This window comes from Leucoraja erinacea, chromosome 11, assembly GCF_028641065.1.
Source record: "Leucoraja erinacea ecotype New England chromosome 11, Leri_hhj_1, whole genome shotgun sequence".
In the NCBI taxonomy this organism is placed as follows: Eukaryota; Metazoa; Chordata; class Chondrichthyes; order Rajiformes; family Rajidae; genus Leucoraja; species Leucoraja erinaceus.
Window position 1 is genome coordinate 45610338 of NC_073387.1, and position 20126 is coordinate 45630463.

Sequence of the window (20126 nt, forward strand, 5' to 3'; positions counted from 1 at the left end):
GTCGGTGGAGGTCCTCCGGGTGGCGGTGGGTGTCAAGAGTCAAGAATGTTTTATTGTCATTTATCCCGGATAGAACAATTTAATTGTAGCAGCACACCAGAACATGACAACATAGTACACTGTAAATATAATAACCGAGAGAAAAAGTGTATACACCATATATATGTATACACCATATATGGTGGGCTTGGGCACGACGCTGTCACTTTTTAAAATAAAAACAATCGCCTTTGAAATAAAGAATACTACATTCGGTCATAATGTTTAATGTAAATGTCATGCTACAGCGATACATCCCGATTAGTTTGTAATAGTGAATGCTTTTTAGTCATTTGTATATGTATAGCCTTATTTTAACTCGTATTATGTAGTCAACGAACAAGAACCCAGCACGAAATTGTGCAACTGGCGTCCATGCCTTCATCATGTCTATCGAAGGCTGAACGGCTCCGGGTGTTCAGTCTGGACGATTGTTTTGATCTCTGCAAATCGGTCATGTAATTTTGTTTTGGGGGGGGTGGCAATGGAGGAGGTCGCATATCGTTCTGGAAGGTTTACTCGGGTGTTATCTGTGAGGCTATATATAGATTTTGTCGCCATGTAATAGAGCGTGTACAGCGTTGTTTTCTGGAAGTTTCCTTGTAATTTGCGCCAGGGCAGCGACATTTGGCGTTTTGCCGCCCTGCTTTCGCGGTTGTTTAGGGATTGAGCACCCTTAGTCATAAACTATGCTGTTCCAAAAAAATATATACTGAAGAAATATTGGACGTAAAGTTTATTTTCGATATTACGCGCTTCAGGGAAGTGAAAGCAGTAGTTCCCTCGCAAATGATACTCTGTCAACATGCTTTATTAAGCTGTGTATTAATCTATGCATGCAATGAGGTTTCCACACCACTCACCTTTCTGATTCTTTTGGGTTTGAGTTTTCAACTAGCTTGTATTTAAATTTGTAGCCCAAATGATTCCATCAACTCATTTTACTTCTCCGTTAAAATGGGAAGTTCATCCAATGCGTTTGTGATTTTATTTTGGGGGAATTGGAGGCACTAGACTGTAATCAATCGCAAAAGCTGACGTTGCTAAATCCACTTGCATCCAGCTATCTTGATTCAGATCGTTTAATTCTTCATATACCATTAGTCAAACCCACAAGGCCTCTGCTTTTGGTGTTTTATTGGGTATTACATTAATCCCAGTAGTGGTTTATTGATGTAGATGTGGAAATATTTTTTGTCTTGTGATAACAATGACTCAGCAAACGCTTGCCATCTCAAATTGTTTCTGCTGATTTATATTGATTATAGCCACTTCACCAACCTACATAACATTAACATTGCCCCCCTAATTTGTTTTATTAATTATCTATCTAGTTAAATTGCTAGTCCCAACTTTTCAGTAGTTGGAAAAGGTCAAATTGAAATACTTAACTGAAAGAGCACATAGAAACATAGGTGCAGGAGTAGGCCATTTGGCCCGACGAGCCAGCTCCACCATTCATTATGATCATGCTGACCATCTAAAAAGTACCTCTTTCCTGCTCCTCCCCCCCCCCACCACCCCCACATATCCCTTAAATCCTTTAGCCCTAAGATCTAAATCTAACTCTCTCTTGAAAACATCTTGAATTGGCCTCCACTGCCCTTCTGTGGCAGAGAATTCCACAGATTCACAACTCTCTGGGTGAAGAAGTTTTTCCTCATCTCAGTCCTAAATGGCATACCCCTTATTCTTAAACTGTGACCCCTGGTTCTGGACTCCGTCAACATCGGGAACATTTTTCCTGCATCTAGCCTGTCCAATCCTTTAAGAATTTTATGTTTCTATAAGATCCTCCCTCGTCCTTCTAAATTCTAGTGAATACATGCCCATTTGACCCATTCTTTCATTATATGTCAGTCCCGCAATCCCGGGAATTAACCAGATGAACCTACGCTGCACTCCCTCAATAGCAATAATGTCCTTCCTCAAATTAAGATACCAATATTGCACCCAATACTCCAGGTGCGGTCTCACCAGGGCCCTGGTACAACTGCAGTTGGACCTCCTTGCTCCTAAACTCAAAATTCTCGCAATGAAGGCCAACATGCCATTAGCTTTCTTCACTGCCTGCTGTACCTGCATGCTTACTTTCAGTACATGCAGTACAAGCACACCCAGGTTTTGTTGCACCTCCTTTTCCTAATCCATTCAGATAATGATCTGCCTTCCTGTTCTTGCCATCAAAGTCGATTTACAGGGCTCTCGCGTAACTTTTTTTCCCTTTGCCAGCCGGGCAACTCGGGCACCTTTTTAGGTTGCCAAATGACAGTTTAGGTGGTCAATTTAAGACTGCTTGCATGAGGCGTGCGATAATGTGCTCGAACGAAGTGCGTAGTTACCAGTCAGAATTATGCTCAATGAAGCATTCACATATTATTTCTGCTTCAAATAAAGTCACAAACTAAACTTATTTGCCAATCAAGACATGATATATACCACAATGACATGCAGCAAAGTTACAATACAGTATCTTTTTACACATTGCAATTGATGCAATTTATATTATTTCTTTCCACTACCCAACAAAAATGTGGTTGGATTATTCAACGTATGGTCAATCTGTGTCAATAAATCCTGGACCATGGTAACATATATGCTTAACCATGCACACTACAGATTGATGCAAGCATGTTTTCTGTGGACCGAAAATTATCATGACATGGCCATAGCATGGGTCGTTATTGCTATTGGTACAGAAACAATCTTGCTTCCCACATAATTTATCCGCAACAAAATATACAGGTTGCAAGGAAATTTCTAAAGGCATTTTATGATAATAACTGTTAAAACCGACTATACCCATCTGACATGTTAAACATTACACTAACTGACAAGAAATGGCCAAAGGACATAACTGCAGCAAATGTTCTTTTGGTAATATGTTTAACATCGAAACTTAGAAACATAGAAAATAGGTGCAGGGTAGGCCATTCGGCCCTTCGAGCCTGCACCACCATTCAATAAGATCAAGGCTGATCATCCAACTCGTTATCCTGTACCTGCCTTCTCTCCATACCCCCTGACCCCTTTAGCCACAAGGGCCACCTCTAACTCCCTCTTAAATATAGCCAATGAACTGGCCTCAACTACCTTCTGTGACAGAGAATTCCAGAGATTCACCACTCTCTGTGTGAAAAATGTTTTCCTCATGTCGGTCCTAAAAGATTTCCCCTTTATCCTTAAACTGTCACCCCTTGTTCTGGACTTCCCCAACATCGGGAACAATCTTCCTGCATCTAGCCTGTCCAACCCCTTAAGAATTTTGTAAGTTTCTATAAGATCCCCCCCCTCAATCTTCTAAATTCTAGCGAGTACATGCCGAGTCTATGCAGTCTTTCTTCATATGGAAAGTCCTGACATCCCAGGAATCGGTCTGGTGAACCTTCTCTGTACTCCCTCTATGGCAAGAATGTCTTTCCTCAGATTAGGAGACCAAAACTGTACGCAATACTCCAGGTGTGGTCTCACCAAGACCCTGTACAACTGCAGTAGAACCTCCCTGCTCCTATACTCAAATCCTTTTGCTAATCCTTAAAGCTGTCAAAACGGCACATTACCGGACATTCAGATTAAATGTAGGTGTTGTGAACTGCAATGAAGATACCCAGTTTGTACGCACCAGATTTTAAAAAAGTTATTGATAAAAGCGGTTTCCATCATTCCCACTTCAGAATTAATGTTAAATTTTCAACTGAAATATCTCCTGACCAAATTTGTGATGTATATGACTGACTGTAGGAGTAAAACCTGGATAAATCCGACGTATAGTTGTGGATGTTGCTCATTAAATATCAGTACTGATATTCCATATTAAGAGCATTGAATTTCCGTTAAAATGAATTCTGTGATAACGTGTTAACGGTAGCGGTGACAATCGAACACTGCGGTTTTAATGTTTCACATGTTCACAATTTAATCCATCTTTATGGATTAAAACAAATAACAACATTGGGATTTAAACGCATTTGATTGCATTCCGTTATCAAACAGTAAATTTTCGCTCTGAAGACATTTCCAACACAGTGTGGGTGGGGGTGGGGCAGCGCTGTGAATCAATGCGGGATGGATAGATGGCGGGGGGGGGGGTGAGAAGGCAAGGTGCTGGATTGATGTATTGAGGCAGGGGAATTAGTGCGTGTTGGTTGGAATAGGTAAAATTGTGAGGGGAGAGTGCGGTGGATGTCAGTGGGGTTAAATGGGGTAGATCAGTACGGGATTGGCGGTGGGCATCGGTATCATCGTCCTGCTGCCTTGGCTGTCCCTGTCCACCGCCAAGTGCTGCCGCCAAAGGGAGAGGCAGTTGGGATCTCCTCGCCACCGCCTCCCCTCCTCCGCCAGCCAACAGAAGGTGCGGGGCCGAGCGGTGCAGCTGCTTCAGATGGCGGAAGGGGGCCTCCCCCCTCCCTCCCGGCCTCGGTGTGCGGGAGGGTTTGTTTTGAAAGCGGTATCGCCGTTAGTGGATTTGCAAGCAGCGGCCGCTATCAGGGTGGGAGGAGGAGGAGGAGCCGCTGTCACTGGCCTATAGGATCTTTCGCCTCTGCTGTGCGCGGCTCGTCATTCGCTATGACCCTTCGGCACCCCGCACCCCGTGTCTTTGCTCCGCACTACGTCGTTGCCACGGAATGTCACGTTCCTTTTCTCCAGAGATGCTGCCTGACCCGCTGAGTTACTCCAGTTTTTCGTGTATCTTCGGTATAAACCAGTATATGCCAAGCTGAGCAAAATGACTCGGCATTTAGGTTGCCTGCCGGCACTTTGGGTGGTCATTGGCACCCGGGCAACCGCTAATTTTGAGCCCTCGATAACCTCATTTTTATCCACATTATACTGCATCTGCCCACTCACCCAACCTGTCCAAGTCACCCTGTAGCCTCATAGCATCCTCCTCGCAGTTCACACTGCCACTCAACTTTGTGTCATCTGCAAACTTGGAAATGTCACATTTAATTCACTCATCTAAATCATTAATATATATTGTAAATAACTGGGGTCCCAGCACCGAGCCTGGCGGCACACCACTAGTCACTACCTGCCATTCTGAAAAGGACCTGTTAATTCTTACTTTTGCTTCCTGTCTGCCAACCAGTTCTCTACCCATGTCCTACCCCCAATATCATGTGCTATAATTTTGCACACTAATCTCTTGTGTGGGACCTTGTCAATGGCTTTTTGAAAGTCCAGATATGCCGCATCCACTGGGTCTCCTTTATCTATTCTACTTGTTACATCCTCAAAAAATTCCAGAAGGTTAGTCAAGCATTTTGGTAATTGACTTGTGTAAGTTGGACAGTATTTGGCGTAGGTGAATTGCTAACCCAAATTTACTAAAACTTTTAATGAAGTTAAAGAATGTCTGAGGGGAGAGCTTGCGTAGAAAGCAGACTACAGTTAATATACAACGTTAAGCCTTTTTGAATGATAGATTTGGATTCTGCTCTGTAGTGCTCACCACAAAGAAGCAGTGAGCTATGGTGATAATTTTCTCTTTGAATATTTATTTGCATTGATGCACTGATCTTAAACAGCACTGCCTACTATTGCCCAGATCTATCCTTGCTTTGCTGAGCCTTTAATTCCCTTGCAGCTCTGATTTGGTAATCAACCTTTTGTATGTCTTTATCAAATGTCTCTTGAAAATGTATGTAGGTTATATAGTTGTCCATGCCAGCCAAGATGCCATCAAAGCTAGACCCATTTGCTGATATCCCTCTCAACCTTATGTAATTGTCCAAATGTCTGTTAAATGTTGTTGTTGTAGATGTTTCAACCACTTTCTCAGCAGCCCATTCCATATGCACAACCTCTGGGGAAGAAAATTGAGTCCTGGCAACATCCGAGTAAATCGTCTTTGCACTCTTTCTAGTTTAATGTTGTCTTTCCTACAGCATGTTGTCTTTCCTACAGCATGGTAACCAAAACTAAACACACCAACTTCACCAACGACTTCAACGGCATGCACAACTGTAACATCTTCGCAACTCTTTTCCTGACTGATTTGTGGGGTGCTGTCTCGGTTCCGGTAGAAGTTGATTCCTCTCAGAGGCTGTGACCTCTGTTGGCCCGGCAAAGCAGATCCAGCAAGGCTCTGGAATCAAGTGTGCTGGAAAATCAGTGGCAGCCCTGTATATGTCTTCTGTGAACTTACTACCCATGCTGTGTACATTCTAATCAAATTATTTAATACATTTTGAGTAGCAATGAGCCTAACACTGTTTGCTGCAGCACATTACTAATCAATCTTCCAGTTCAAAAACAATATCAATTCCATCAAGGTAATCATGTGTCAAATTAGTTGGCTCTCCCTGGTATCCATACAATCTATCCAGATTATCCTACCATTTGGGACTTGGTCAATGATCTTCCTAAAGTCCATAAAGACACATGGACTCTCATCAATCTTCTTGATTACTTCTTAAAAAAAATTCAAACAGATTAGAGCAACGCACTTTCACAAGCACCAACCTGTGCTGACTATCCCTAATCAGTCCATATCTATCCAAATGTTGGCAATCCTGTCACTCAGAAACCTATCCTAAACATACCACCTCTGATGATAGTTTAAGAAAGAAATGCAGATGCTGGAAAATTCGGAAGTAGACAAAAAAGCTGGCGAAACACAGCGGGTAAGGTAGCATCTATGGAACGAAGGAATAGGCAACGTTTCGGGTCAAGACACTTCTTTAAACGTCGCCTATTCCTTCGCTCCACAGATGCCTCACCCGCTGAGTTTCTCCAGCCTTTTTGTCTACCTCTGATGTTAGCCTCTGTGTGATTTTACCCCATAGCTTCCCACGTCTGAGAATGCACTTGGTTAGGCCCTGCGGATTTATCTACCTTGATGTCTTTTAAGACTGCCAATACCTCCACTTTGACAACTACGATATGAATCAAGACATTGCAACACGTTTTTCTTATTTCCTTGGTTTCCATAATTTTCTCCACATAATAAAGGATTAAAATATTTAATTAAATTATTCCATTTAAAATATTTCACCCCTCTCCTGTGGCTCCGGACACACTTGGCCGTGCTGATCTCTAAGGTAGCCTATTTTGCCACCTTTTATATTCTTAATATACCAGTAGAAATCATTGGGATTTTCCTTTGCTTTGCTTACCAGACCCATATTGTGTCCTTTTTTTGGCACTGATTTCATCTTGAGCGTACTCCCACACTTTATATATACATTGAGGAGTATGTTTCATCCTAATAGGAGTATGTCCCTGAACTCTTGCTGTTATGCTTTTCAAAGCCTCCCACTTGCCAGACTTCTTTACCAGCAAATAGTCTTGCCCAATAGATTCATGTTCCTGCCTAATACCTCAAAAATTGGCCATGTCCCACTTCAGACCTGAACTTGTCGACCAGTCCTGTTTTTCTTCATAACTATTTAAAATCAAATTGAATTGTGGTCACAGGACCCAACATACTCTCCAATTGACACTGCAGTCACCTGTCCTATCTTGATCCCTCAGAGAAAGTCTAGTGTTGCTCAATAGGACGCTTTCTTGGATACATTTAACATTCCATTTGTTCAAACCCTTTGCACTATGGTGAACTAGTAGTATTAGGGTAGTTAAATTCTTCCATTGATGCTACTCTATTCTTGCAGTTATATGTGATTTTTCCTGTACAGCTGCTGATCTAGTTCCCGCTCACTATTGGGGGAGCCTTCCTGTTTCTAAGTTCTACACAGGCAGCCTCATTGAACAATCCTGTGAGAATACCCTCTCTCTAAAGTATTATTGTTAAGACCTTCTCCACCAAAAATAAACCACCCCTCTCTTAAATGTACCTCCATCATGCCTGTAGCATCTATACTCTTGAATATTGAGTTGCCACTCCTGCCCTTCTCTTAGCCATGTTATGACCATACCATTCTTATTGAAAAATATAAGATTATTAAGGGTTTGGACACGCTAGAGGCAGGAAACGTGTTCCTGATGTTGGGAGAGTCCAGAACCAGGGGCCACAGTTTATGAATAAGGGGTAAGCCATTTAGAGACGAGGAAACATTTTTTCTCACAGAGTTGTGAGTCTGTGGAGTTCTCTGCCTCCAGAGGGCAGTGGAGGCCGGTTCTCTGGATACTTTCAAGAGAGAGCTAGATAGGGCTCTTAAAGATAGCAGAGTCGGGGGATATGGGGAGAAGGCACAAACGGGGTACTGATTGGGGATGATCACATTGAATGGCGGTGCTGGCTCGAATGGCCGAACGGCCTACTCCTGCACCTATTGTCTATCCCAGTCCAAACCATGTCCTGAATTCATATCCCATGCTGTTAAGCCTCTTGCATTCAAATAAATGGAGTTTTGACTACCTATCTTCCCCCTTTTGCAGTGTCTCTTGGTTGTCCTAACTATTAAGCTTGCTCTCTTTGCCCCAACTTCTCATCTGCATCATTTCTGCTCTGGGACTCACTTCTACAGCCTATCTAGTTTAAGCCCTCCCAACTAATAATAACAAATCTCCATTGCAGGATATTGGTCTCCTTCCAATTTTGTTGCAACCCGTCTGTGTGGAACTGAGCCACCTCTTCCCCAGAGGAAATTCCAATGATCCAAGAAACGGAACCTTTGCCCCCCTGCATTAGTCTGAAGAGGGTCCTGACCCGAAACGTCACCTATCCATGTTCTCCAAGGATGATGCCTGATTTACTGAGTTACTCCAGCACTTTCTGCTTTTTTTTTGTAAACCAGCAGCTGCAGATCCTTATTTCTCCATTTTACTGTTCACTGTATTGTGAAAATGCAATGTTTTCTTGACAAATACATCTTCAAATCTTGAAAGTGTTTAACTATAGGTCAAAAGTGTTGAATTTAATCTGCTTCATAATTTTTGAGAGGGCTTTTATTAAGGCTTTGAAGTTTAAGGGTAGGATATAGTATGAAGATAAAAGGAAAAAAGATACTAATGTATAACATCAAGGTTTTTTTAATTATCCACCCATTGCATTTTAATGTATTATTTACACTGCATATTAAGAATCTTGTTTGTTTCCTTTTCAGATTAATTGCCAAGAAAGTTTGGACAAATTCTGCGTTTCTTCAATGAGGAACTACAGGTTGATCTTTTGCCACAATCTCAAGCAACCATAGCTGGCTAAAAAATGCTTATTCACTAAGGGTGATTGGTGTATAAGTTATTTTTTTCAGTGGGTGTCTGTGCTCAAAGGTAGGTTTTCAGAGTTAGTGCAATATATTTTTTGATTGATTGACTGCTTGTGGAAAACAAAAACATTGTAAGTGACTTGCTGCCTGGCATAAAGTCGCAATTCACTTGTGATATAATGTTATGATGGCCCAATAGGCGAGTTCGGTATTCCGATAAAATGCAAGGAATCGTGGGATTTGTCAAAAGTCACTCGCGATAAACGTTCTCTGCAGCTGTGCTGCTGCATGAAAACAGACCTGCGTTTCATCCGTTGTCGGGATTGAACCCGGGTCTCCGGCGCTGCCAGGCTGTTGAATTGCTACTGGACAGTCCCCTCCCGAGTGTCCCATCCCTGTCCGGGGGCGACCAGAGTTGTTCGGGGTGACCCTGGACTGACAGGACACTGGCCCGGAGCAGTGGCGGCCCAGGCTTACAGCCAGCGCGGAGAAGAAGTGCTCACTCCAGCTCAATTCTGCTTGCCCTGCCGGGTTAACCGACAGCCCTGGACTGACGAGACACCAGCCTGGAGCCGTGGCGGCCCAGGCTTACAGACCTATGACCTGGGCAGCCGGAATACCGAACTCGTTTATAATAAAACATCCTTGAGAAATGTAACCTTTGGAACATTTGAAACAAGTAAAATCTGTGGAAATGGGCAGAAAATGAATTGTGAAATATTAAAAAAATATATGAATTCTGCTAAGGTGAAAATTCGAGGACATAATGCTTTAATAAATTGAGTCTTAAGTAAGTATTATTTAAAAAATAAATACTTTAAATCTAAGTGGTAACCCTGGGATGTGCCCTGGATGCTTAACATTGAGAAGCTGGCTAAAATACAGTGCAATTAGAAAGTATTCAGACCTCTTCACCTTTCTGCATTTTGGTATTTTTAAATGGATTAAAAACGTTTTTTTATCATCAATCTACACACAATACCCCAGAATGAAGAATTGAAAACATGTGTTTTTAAATTTTTGCAAAGTAATTAAAATTAAATAACTGAAATATCACATTTACATTAGTATTCGGACCCTTTGCAATGACACTCAAAATTGACCTGGAGCTGCTTCCTGTTTCCATTGATTATCCTTGAGAGATGTTTCTACAACTTGATTGGAGTGGTAAATTAAATTGATTGTACATGATTTGGAAAGGCATCACGTGTCTATATAAGGTCTCACAGTTGACAGTGCATGTCAGAGCAAAAACCAAGCCATGAAGACTAAGGAATTGTCCGTAGACCTCCAAGACTGGATTGTGTCGAGACACGGATCTGGGGAAGGGTATAAAACAATTTCTGCAGCATTACAGGTCCCGAAGAGCACTGTGGCCTCCGTCATTCTTAAATGGAAAAACTTTGGAACCACCAGGGCTTCACAGAGCTGGCCGTCCGGCCAAACTGAACAATAGGAGGAGAAGAGTCTTGGTCAGGGAGGTGACCAAGAACCTTATGGTCACTCTGACAGAGCTCCAGAGTTATTTTGTGGAGATGGGAGAACCTTCCAGAAGGACAACTATATCTGCAGCATTCCATCAATCAAGCCTTTATGGTAGAATTGTCAGACGGAAGCCACTCCTCAGTATAAGGCTCATGACAGCCCGCTTAGAGTTTGTCAACAGACACCTAAAGGACTCTCATACCATGAGAAACAAGATTCTCTGGATTGTACCAAGATTGTACTCTTTGGCCAAAATGCCAAGCGTCATGTCTGGAGGAAACCAGGCACTGCTCATCACCTGGCCAATACCATACCTACTATGAAGCATGGTGGTGGCAGCATCGTGCTGTGGGGATGCTTTTCAGTGGCAAGAACTGGGAGACTAGTCAGGATCGAGGGAAAGATGAGCGGAGCAAGGTACAGAGAGATCCTTGATGAAAACCTTCTCCAGAGCGTTCTGGACCTCATACTGGGGCGGAGGTTCATCTTCCAACAGGACAACGACCCTAAGCACACAGCCAAGAGTGGCTTTGTGACAAGTCTGCGAATGTCCATGAGTGGCCCAGCCAGGGACTGGGCTTGAACCCGATCGAACATCTCTGGAAGGACCTGAAAATAGCTGTGCATCAACGCACCCCATCCAACCTGACAGAGCTTGAGCGGATCTGCAGAGAAGAATGGGAGAAATTACCCAAATACAGGTGTGCCAAGCTTGTAGCATCATACCCAAGAAGACTTGTGGCTGTAATCACTGCCAAAGGTGCCTCAACAAAGTACAACTCAACAACTCTTTTTCACACGGAGAGTTGTGAGTGTGGAATTCTCTGGCTCGGAGGGCAGTGGAGGCCAGTTCTCTGGATACTTTCAAGAGAGAGCTAGATAGGGATCTTACAGATAGCTGAGTCAGGGAATCTGGGGAGAAGGCAGGAACGGTGTACTGATTGTGGATGATCAGCCATGATCACATTGAATGGCGGTGCTGGCTTCGAGGACCGAATGGCCTATTCCTGCACCTATTGTTTACTGTCTACTGAGTAAAGGGTCTGACTACTTATGTAAATGTGATATTTCAGTTATTTCTTTTTAATACTTGCAAAAATTTCTAAACACCTGTTTTCGCTTCTTCATTCTGGGGTATTGTGTGTAGATTGATCATTTAAAAAAAAAAGAATTTCATCAATTTTATAATAAGGTTGTAACGTAACAAAATGTGGGAAAAGTGAAGGGGTCTGAATACTTTCTGAATGCACTGTATGTACATGTACATGATAGCTTTTTGTATATCCGGGGCCCAAAAGAGCAAATATTCATGAATGGAATTAGGCGAGTATAACAGTCATTTATTTACAACTCTTAATAGAATTTTGAATCAAATTTTTGACACATAAATATTTCAGATTGAATTGTAAAGATGCATTTAAATCACTGGCCTTGATGATGCGGTTACATTTATTTCAAAACATCCAACTAACAGAACCCGGGTTAGATCCCGACCATGGGTGCTGTTTGTACAGAGTTTGTATGTTCTCCCTATGACCGCTACCACACTCCAAAGACGTACAGGTTTGTAGGTTAATTGGATTGGTATGAGTGTAGAGTGTAAATTGTTCCTTGTGTGTAGGATAATGTTAATGTGCGAGGATCGCTGGTCAGTGTGGACTCGGGCGGGGGGGGGGGGGGGGGGGCGAGGGAACTGTTTCCACGGTGTATCTAAACTAAAAAAAGCGAAACTAAGCTATATCAGGGAAAAGTTGCTAGTTTTTCTTCTCTACCTTGTGCTTCCTCAAAATAATTGACCTCATGTGTGTTACATGCCTGAATCTCATCCGAGGATAATTTCTTTTAATGGAATTGTTAATTACACCTAAAATGGAATCTGAAATCCCAGTCTGAAGAATCTTTATACCAGAAGGCCAATGTTGCTTATTTACTTTATCTTTTGCCCATTCTATTAAAAAATAACTAAAGAGATCGGGCAATAGATATACTGTAAACATGGTTTCAACATCTGGATGTGACCGAGGTTTACATCTCATCTTTATCGTGATCTTGTGGCAGGTCGCATCTTTGAACTGTTGTCAGTTGCATTGTTGTAACTTTCAATGTAAAATGTGCATTGTGCATTTCATGTCTATTGAATTTGAAGTTATGAACTCAAAGCAAATTATCTACTGGAACAGAACAAGCTATACTCGAAAGAAAACAAATCTTAGAATGTGGCCTGTCAAGCAGTTTGACTCAATGAATTCATACCTATGTATGTTGAAAGCATCAGATTTTGTCCTGTTAAATATATCGAAGAAAACATGGCAGGAATGTTGTATATTGTTGATTACATTTATTTTTGTTGCATGTTGGCATGCCCTTCTCATTTACAGTGTTTGATCTTTAGAATCTTCCAGGGAAGGTACTCGGACTAAAAAGTTGCTTTGTGTGAATCCACCATTTTTGTGACTGTTACCACAAATGCATCACCTTTGTTTAAAGTAGAGGACTCTTGATTACTTTTCAGAAAATATGTAGAAACATAGAAAATAGGTGCAGGAGTAGGCCATTTGGCCCTTCGAGCCTGCACTGCCATTCAATTTGGTCATGGCTGATCATCCAACTCGGTATCCTGTACCTGCCTTGTCTCCATAGCCCCTGATCCCTTTAGCCACAAGGGCCACATCTAACTCCCTCTTAAATATAGCCAATGAACTGGCCTCAACTACCTTCTGTGGCAGAGAGTTCCAGAGACTCACCACTCTCTGCGTGAAAAATGTTTTTCTCATCTCGGTCCTAAAGGATTTATCCTTTAAACTGTGACCCCTTGTTCTGGACTTCCCCAACATCGGGAATAATCTTCCTGCATCTAGCCTGTCCAACCCCCTAAGAATTTTGTAAGTTTCTATAAGATCCCCCCTCAATCTTCTAAATTCTAGCGAGTACAAACCGAGCCGAGTCTATCCAGTCTTTCTTCATATGAAAGTCCTGCCATCCCAGGAATCAGTCTGGTGAACCTTCTCTGTACTCCCTCTATGGCAAGAATGTCTTTCCTCAGATTTGGAGACCACAACTGTACACAATACTCCAGGTGTGGTCTCACCAATACCCTATACAACTGCAGTAGAACCTCCCTGCTCCTATACTCAAATCCTTTTACCATGAATGCTAACATGCCATTCGCTTTTTTCACTGCCTGCTGCACCTGCATGCCTACTTTCAATGACTAGTGTACCATGACACCCAGGTCTTGTTGCATCTCCCCTTTTCCTAATCAGCCACCATTTAGATAAGTCTACTTTCCTGTTTTTGCCACCAAAGTGGATAACCTCACATTTATCCACATTATACTGCATCTGCCATGCATTTGCCCACTCACCCAGCCTATCCAAGTCACCTTACAGCCTCATAGCATCCTCCTTGCAGCTAACACTGCCCTCCAGCTTTGTGTCATCCGCAAACTTGGAGATGTTGCATTCAATTCCCTCGTCCAAATCATTAAATAGCTGGGGTCCCAGCACTGAGCCTTGCGGTACCCCACTAGTCACTCCCTGCCATTCTGAAATGTGTCAGGTCAGGTAACTATTTAAATCAGCCTCTATCTTTAAAATCCAATTATCTTTTTCATGGTGTTCTTAATTATTTATTAATGGAAGCATCATTGTCCAGCTTAGTCATGTTTTCACTATCATGCATCCAAGATAGATGCCATATTAAGATTTTGAATTTGTTTTCTCATTTCCAAATCCATGAACTGAAATTTGTTGCCATGTTCCTCTTTGTTCCTTTTGTGCAAACTAGGAACAGTGAGACTGGATTTTTCTAGTTAATTATCCTTTAGGCACTAAATAGCTGAACTATTGTAGAAGTTCCATTCTAATTAATCCAAGAAAGCATAATTTTGATTCTTCTAGAACTCCTCTTTGGAGGCAATGAGTTGCTGTTATTCGATGACTGGTTAGAAAGAAAAATAGATCTATTTCTATTCCTTAGGGTTAGTGGAAATCTGATCTGGCAGTGGTTGTCAGGGCTGTCTCATATATTTGTTTAACAATTCCTTTTGAATTTGCATGTACATTTCATATTTGCAGTGCTGCCTAATTATAAAATGAAATTAAAAATGGCTTCATTTAAACTACTGCGAAGGTAGTGAAATCAAAGTTCCCTTGCATTAAATTATTGTAGTATACAAATATCTTTGCTCATACACTTTATTTTTTATATAGACAAAATACAGCCTTTTTGTCTGAGGGAAGATATGAGGAAGAGCTTCTCTCCTTCATCGAGTAGCAGCAACTCATTAACTAGTAATACATTTTTTGGAGTTCTTAATGAGCAACAACAGCAAGGATGTCATCAATGGAATGAAGTTCCATTATTAGTCAAGCACATTGTGGAATATCTGGAGGAATATGGTATGTGAAGTTTTAAGATATTTAGTTTAAACAAAAAAGCTAATCCCAAGCTAACATCTAGAAACGGGTCAATAATAATAATAATATCTTGTCATTGCACAGAGGTACAACGAGATTTGGTATGCAGCTTCTATCTGATGTAATAACTTAATTGGCTAAAAATTTAGACACCCAGAGAAACAAGATTTAAAAAAACAAACAAACAGTTAAAGCAGTATAAAGTGCAAATAGGTCTGTGCCGGGTCGATGTGCGACGTGACCATCCGAGGGAGAGAGTTCATGGGGGGCACTCAGCAGGGCCAGTTCAGAGCAGCTATAGCTCTGGGGATGAAGCTGTTCCTAAGTCTGGAGGTGCGGGCGTAGAGGCCTTGTAACGTCTGCTGGATGGTAGAAGTTCGAACAGACTATTGCAAGGGTTTGAGGAGTCTTTATGAATGCCGATGGCCTTCCTGAGGCACCGTGTATTGTAGATGCCCTCTAAGGCTGGTAGCTGTGTCCCAATTATCTTCTGCGCTCTGTGGACGACCCGCTGATGAGCTCTCCTCACCGCCTCCGTGCAGCTGAGATCCCACACAGAGATGCCATATGTTAGGATGCTCTCTGTGGTGCAGAGGTAGAAGGTTGTCAGCAGCTTTTGGGGCAGACCAGTCTTTTTCAATGTTCTCAGGAAGAATAGTCATTGCTGTTACTTCTTGACCAGCGCAGCGGTGTTGGTGGACCATGCGAGGTCTTCTGAAATGTGTGTACCCAGAAATCTAAAGCTGGACACTCTCTCCACACTGTCCCCGTTGATAAAGATTGGAGCGTATTCCCCATTTTGTGACCTCTTGAAGTTGATAATCAGCTCCTTGGTCTCAGAGTTGTTTAGGGACAGGTTGTTATTGGAGCACCAGTATGCCAGATTCTGCACCTCCGCCCTGTAGTGTGTTTCATCACCGTTGGTGATCAGTCCGATCACTGTTGTGTCCTCTGCAAACTTGACAATGGTGTTGGTGTCAAATGTAGGAACAGTCATGTGTGAAGAGGGAGTAGAGCATGGGGTACAGTACACAGCCCTGTGGTGTGCCGGTACTCAGGGTGATAGTGGAGGACAGGTGCGGGCCCAGTCTCCCTGCCTGCGGTCGCTCCATCAGGAAATTCAGGATCCAGTCGCATATCGACGAGCTGAAGCCAAGCTGGTGGAGTTTGGTGGTGAGCTTGGTGGGGATGACCATGTTGATGGCAGAGCTGTAGTCTTTGCTTTTCGTGTTAGCTTTTAAAATATTTTATTACTTAAGGGCAATAAAGGTATTTTTGTGAAGTACAGTAAATTTCATGTGTTATCATCTGATGGCATCTGGCTCATTAGTGCCCCAGTTCGAATGCTGCTTGCAAGCTCACTGAAAATGTCTAGGTTTTTCATTTAACAACTCTGCAATAATTTGGCACTCTTTTGTTGTCTCTTAAAAAAAGTAATTATCGGTTTCACCACAGATGGACATGGAAATTGACAAGCGTTCATTTTTACTAACACACTAAACAATGTAATGTGCAGCCTTCAGTTTTTTTTGGAGCGGGTTGGGAAAAAATTCAACAATCCAACATGGATTCTTTTTGCTGGAGTCAAAAAGGCTTCCAGGTGACCTGATAGAAATGTATACAAATTTATGTGCGGCATAGATAGAGTTGATTGTCTTTCCCATAGGGTAGAAATGTCAAATACAAGGGGGCATAAATTTAATGTGAGAGGGGGATGGTTTTGTTTTACATGATGGTAGAACCCTGCGCTAGGTCCTTATCTCTCTACTCCTTGCCTGTTTAACCATCTTGTCTAAATGCTGCTAAAACACTTCTTTCATATCTGCTTCTATCACTTTCCCCAGCAGTACATTCCAGGAAGTGATGGAATCAGATATGAAAGAAATGTTCAAGAGGCATTTGGATCGGATGCCTAAGATACCCCAGGCAGGGGGTAGAGGTGTATGGACCTTGTGCAGATATCAGAGTTAGCTCTGATATGGTGGGTCGAAAAAGGGGCTGTTCTTGTGCTGTTCTATGAAATGTGAATGCTAGAAATATTTATCCTGGCACTCCTTAATTCTTTTATCAAACCTACTGTTTTTTATCCTGTTATTGTCCACTTCTGTCTCAGTCATTTGTATTTTTTTTTGTTTGCTCTGGATTTGGCCTGTGGAATGAGTCCCACAGCCCTGCTATTAATAACACAACACAAAGAAGCATTATGTTATGTTAACTCTTTTGGTGTTGCGCTATCGGAGGGATTCTATTCTCTTTGTTGAAAACTAGTTTGTTTTCTCTTTTGCAGTTCTGATGGGGTTTCATACTTGAAGCATTAGTTCCCTTTTTTTTACATAGATACTACTGAGTATTCTGCTATTTCCAACAATCATTTTCTATTTTAGGATTGCATTAATGACTCTTGTAGGTGAATATTATTGGGAGGTACAAGTCTTGACAACTTTTCCAAAAGATGCCATACTACTAACATTTTCAGTATGGTCTGTCCCACAAGCACTCTGATTTTTTTTTCCAAAAGCGCATTCTCTTTCTTGAAATACCACTTTATCGCCAGTCTGATCTTTTGGGATCCCAATGCCTCCATGACTAATTTCTTGCTTTCCCGTTTTCAACCTTTTGTGATGGCTGCCTGCACCAGTCCAATCTTCAATCCACTCATGCTTTAACTATTTTTGAAATCCTGTGCTAGCCATTTTGTCAGACTCTGTAATGTTGGAAGACCTGAATAATTTGATATTCAACCATAAACCCAAAGGGCAAAGTTCATTACGTGTTTAATGAAGGTTGAGGCAAGCAATTGATAGCATCAACCATAATGAAATGCTTTGAAAGACTGGTAATGGCCTACATTTGAGCCAGACATCCAGACAATCTAGACCACTTGTAATTTACAAACAGCCAAATAGCTCTATGGAGGACAATCTCTCTTGCACTACATTCAGCTCTGGATCACCATAACAATTAGAATATTTATGTCAGGATACGATTCATTGACTACAGCATTACCTTCAACCCCCTGATCATCCTTAATCTTTTGGGCCTTGGCCTTGGAGCCTCAAACTACAACTGGCTTTTAGACTTCTTGACCAGCAGACCTCAGTTGGTTAGAATTGCTCATGACATATCCTTCAACACTGGTGTTCCGTTGGGTTGCATGCTGAGTTCCCTGCTTCACTCCCTGTACATCTGTGACTGTGGCCAATTACAGTGCTAACTCTGTCTTTAAGTTCACTAATGAAACCACCATCAGCTGGATCAATGATAACAATGAGATGGAGTACAGGAGATATTTGGAGAACCTTTGTCATACTTATAGAACAGCAAGCTACTCATTAATGTCAGCAAGATGAAAGTGTTACTTGTTGACCAAAGGAAATGGGAGAGTGGGAGTGAACACGACCCAGTCCTCGTCAATGGAGCTGCTGTAAAGATGATCGACAGCTTCAGGTTCTTTGCCATCCATGTCACCAGCAACCTAACATTGTCGCTTCACACTGATGCGGTGACTATGAAAGCACATTAGCAGATTTATTTTCATACGCATCTGAGAAGTTTGGTTTGTCCATGAAGATTCTCTTGAACTTCTACAGGTGTGTCATATAAAGTATTTTGACGGGGCACCTTTCAGCTTGGCATGGCAACTGCTCTGCTCTTGACTGCCTGAACCACAGAGGGAGGTGAAGGTTGCTAAGTCCATCACAGTCTTGCATCTTCTTCCGTACAGTCCTTGTTCAAGATAGACTTTACATCAGGAAGGCTGGAAATATCGTGAAAGATGCTTGCCACCCTGGCCATTCCCATCTCCCAGAAAAGAGAAGATACAGGAGTATGAAGGATCAGACGACCGGACTGCACAACTTCCCCATGGCTATCTGACCTCTTAATTCCACTTTATTTGCTTATTCCATTATTGCATTTCATTATTTGTTTTGTGCTCCAGATTGCAATCTTTAGCCCATTCTGCTGTTTTGAATTTGTTGTATTTATACTTGTATCTGTAATTACTGTTTACTCTGAGCTTTATGTGGATGAAGAATTCCATTGCGCCCTGGTGAAAATGATAATAATGCTAAGGTGCATTTGAAACTGATAAACCTATCAGACAAAGCTGAGAGCCTGAATGTGTGCCCATTGGATACATTTCATTCCTCAGATGTTGCTTTACCATCGAGTGCTTCTCGCATTTTCTGTTTCTCCTAGTTTTCACCTTTTTTAACCATATAACAATTACAGCATGGAAACAGGCCATCTCGGCCCTTCTAGTCCGTGCCGAACACATATTCTCCCCTAGTCCCATATACCTGCGCTCAGACCATAACCCTCCATTCCTTTCCCGTCCATATAACGATCCAATTTATTTTTAAATGATAAAATCGAACCTGCCTCCACCACCTTCACTGGAAGCTCATTCCACACAGCTACCACTCCATGAGTAAAGAAGTTCCCCCTCATGTTACCCCTAAACTTCTGTCCCTTAATTCTCAAGTCATGTCCCCTTGTTTGAATCTTCCCTACTATCAGTGGGAAAAGCGTATCCACGCTTTTTTGGCTGTGATTTGTTTTTACCTAGGTCAGCATGAAATTTATCCCTAATGGTTTTGTCTTGGCTCTGCATGCCAATAAGAAATGAAATGCTTTATGTATAGTTTATGTCAGTTTATTTTGACGTAAACTCTCATTTGCAATATATGCAGACCCAGTAGATCTTGCTGTATAAACACCCATTGTTTTTAGCTCTGTATGCTGTGACATATTTTCTAATTCTGCAAGCACCATGTCGCGCCTGTAAAATTGCGTGACGCACAAAATATTTTAACATCGCGTATTCTGATAATTAGCATTTTTAACACCAAATTTTCCAATTAATTAGTGACAATATTTTAAGATTGCATATTCTGAAACGTATTCAAAAAAAGATAACTGAATCGAACACAATGGATTATTTTGATTTGCATGGGATTGAAAATTGGTTTGAAAACACCCAAATTTATCTCTATAAAAATTGTCTTTTCTTTTGAAACATTATAATTAAGCCTTCTTTCAGAAAACATGTTATTTTAATACAGATTAAGTA

At 41.8% G+C, this 20126-nt stretch overlaps 1 protein-coding gene across 3 annotated transcripts in view; it reads left to right on the top strand.

The window, feature by feature from the left end:
* Positions 1 to 20126, top strand: part of LOC129701751 (protein FAM13B-like) — a 73004-nt gene that overhangs the window by 903 nt on the left and 51975 nt on the right. For 2 of the 3 annotated variants that reach the window (XM_055643159.1, XM_055643158.1), the window contains exons 2-3: positions 9048 to 9213; positions 14846 to 15034. In XM_055643159.1, coding sequence (XP_055499134.1) covers positions 14878 to 15034 — 157 coding nt within the window. In that variant the 5' untranslated portion in view covers positions 9048 to 9213; positions 14846 to 14877. The remainder of the gene's footprint in view (positions 1 to 9047; positions 9214 to 14845; positions 15035 to 20126) is intronic. The other variant, XM_055643160.1, reaches the window with a different exon arrangement.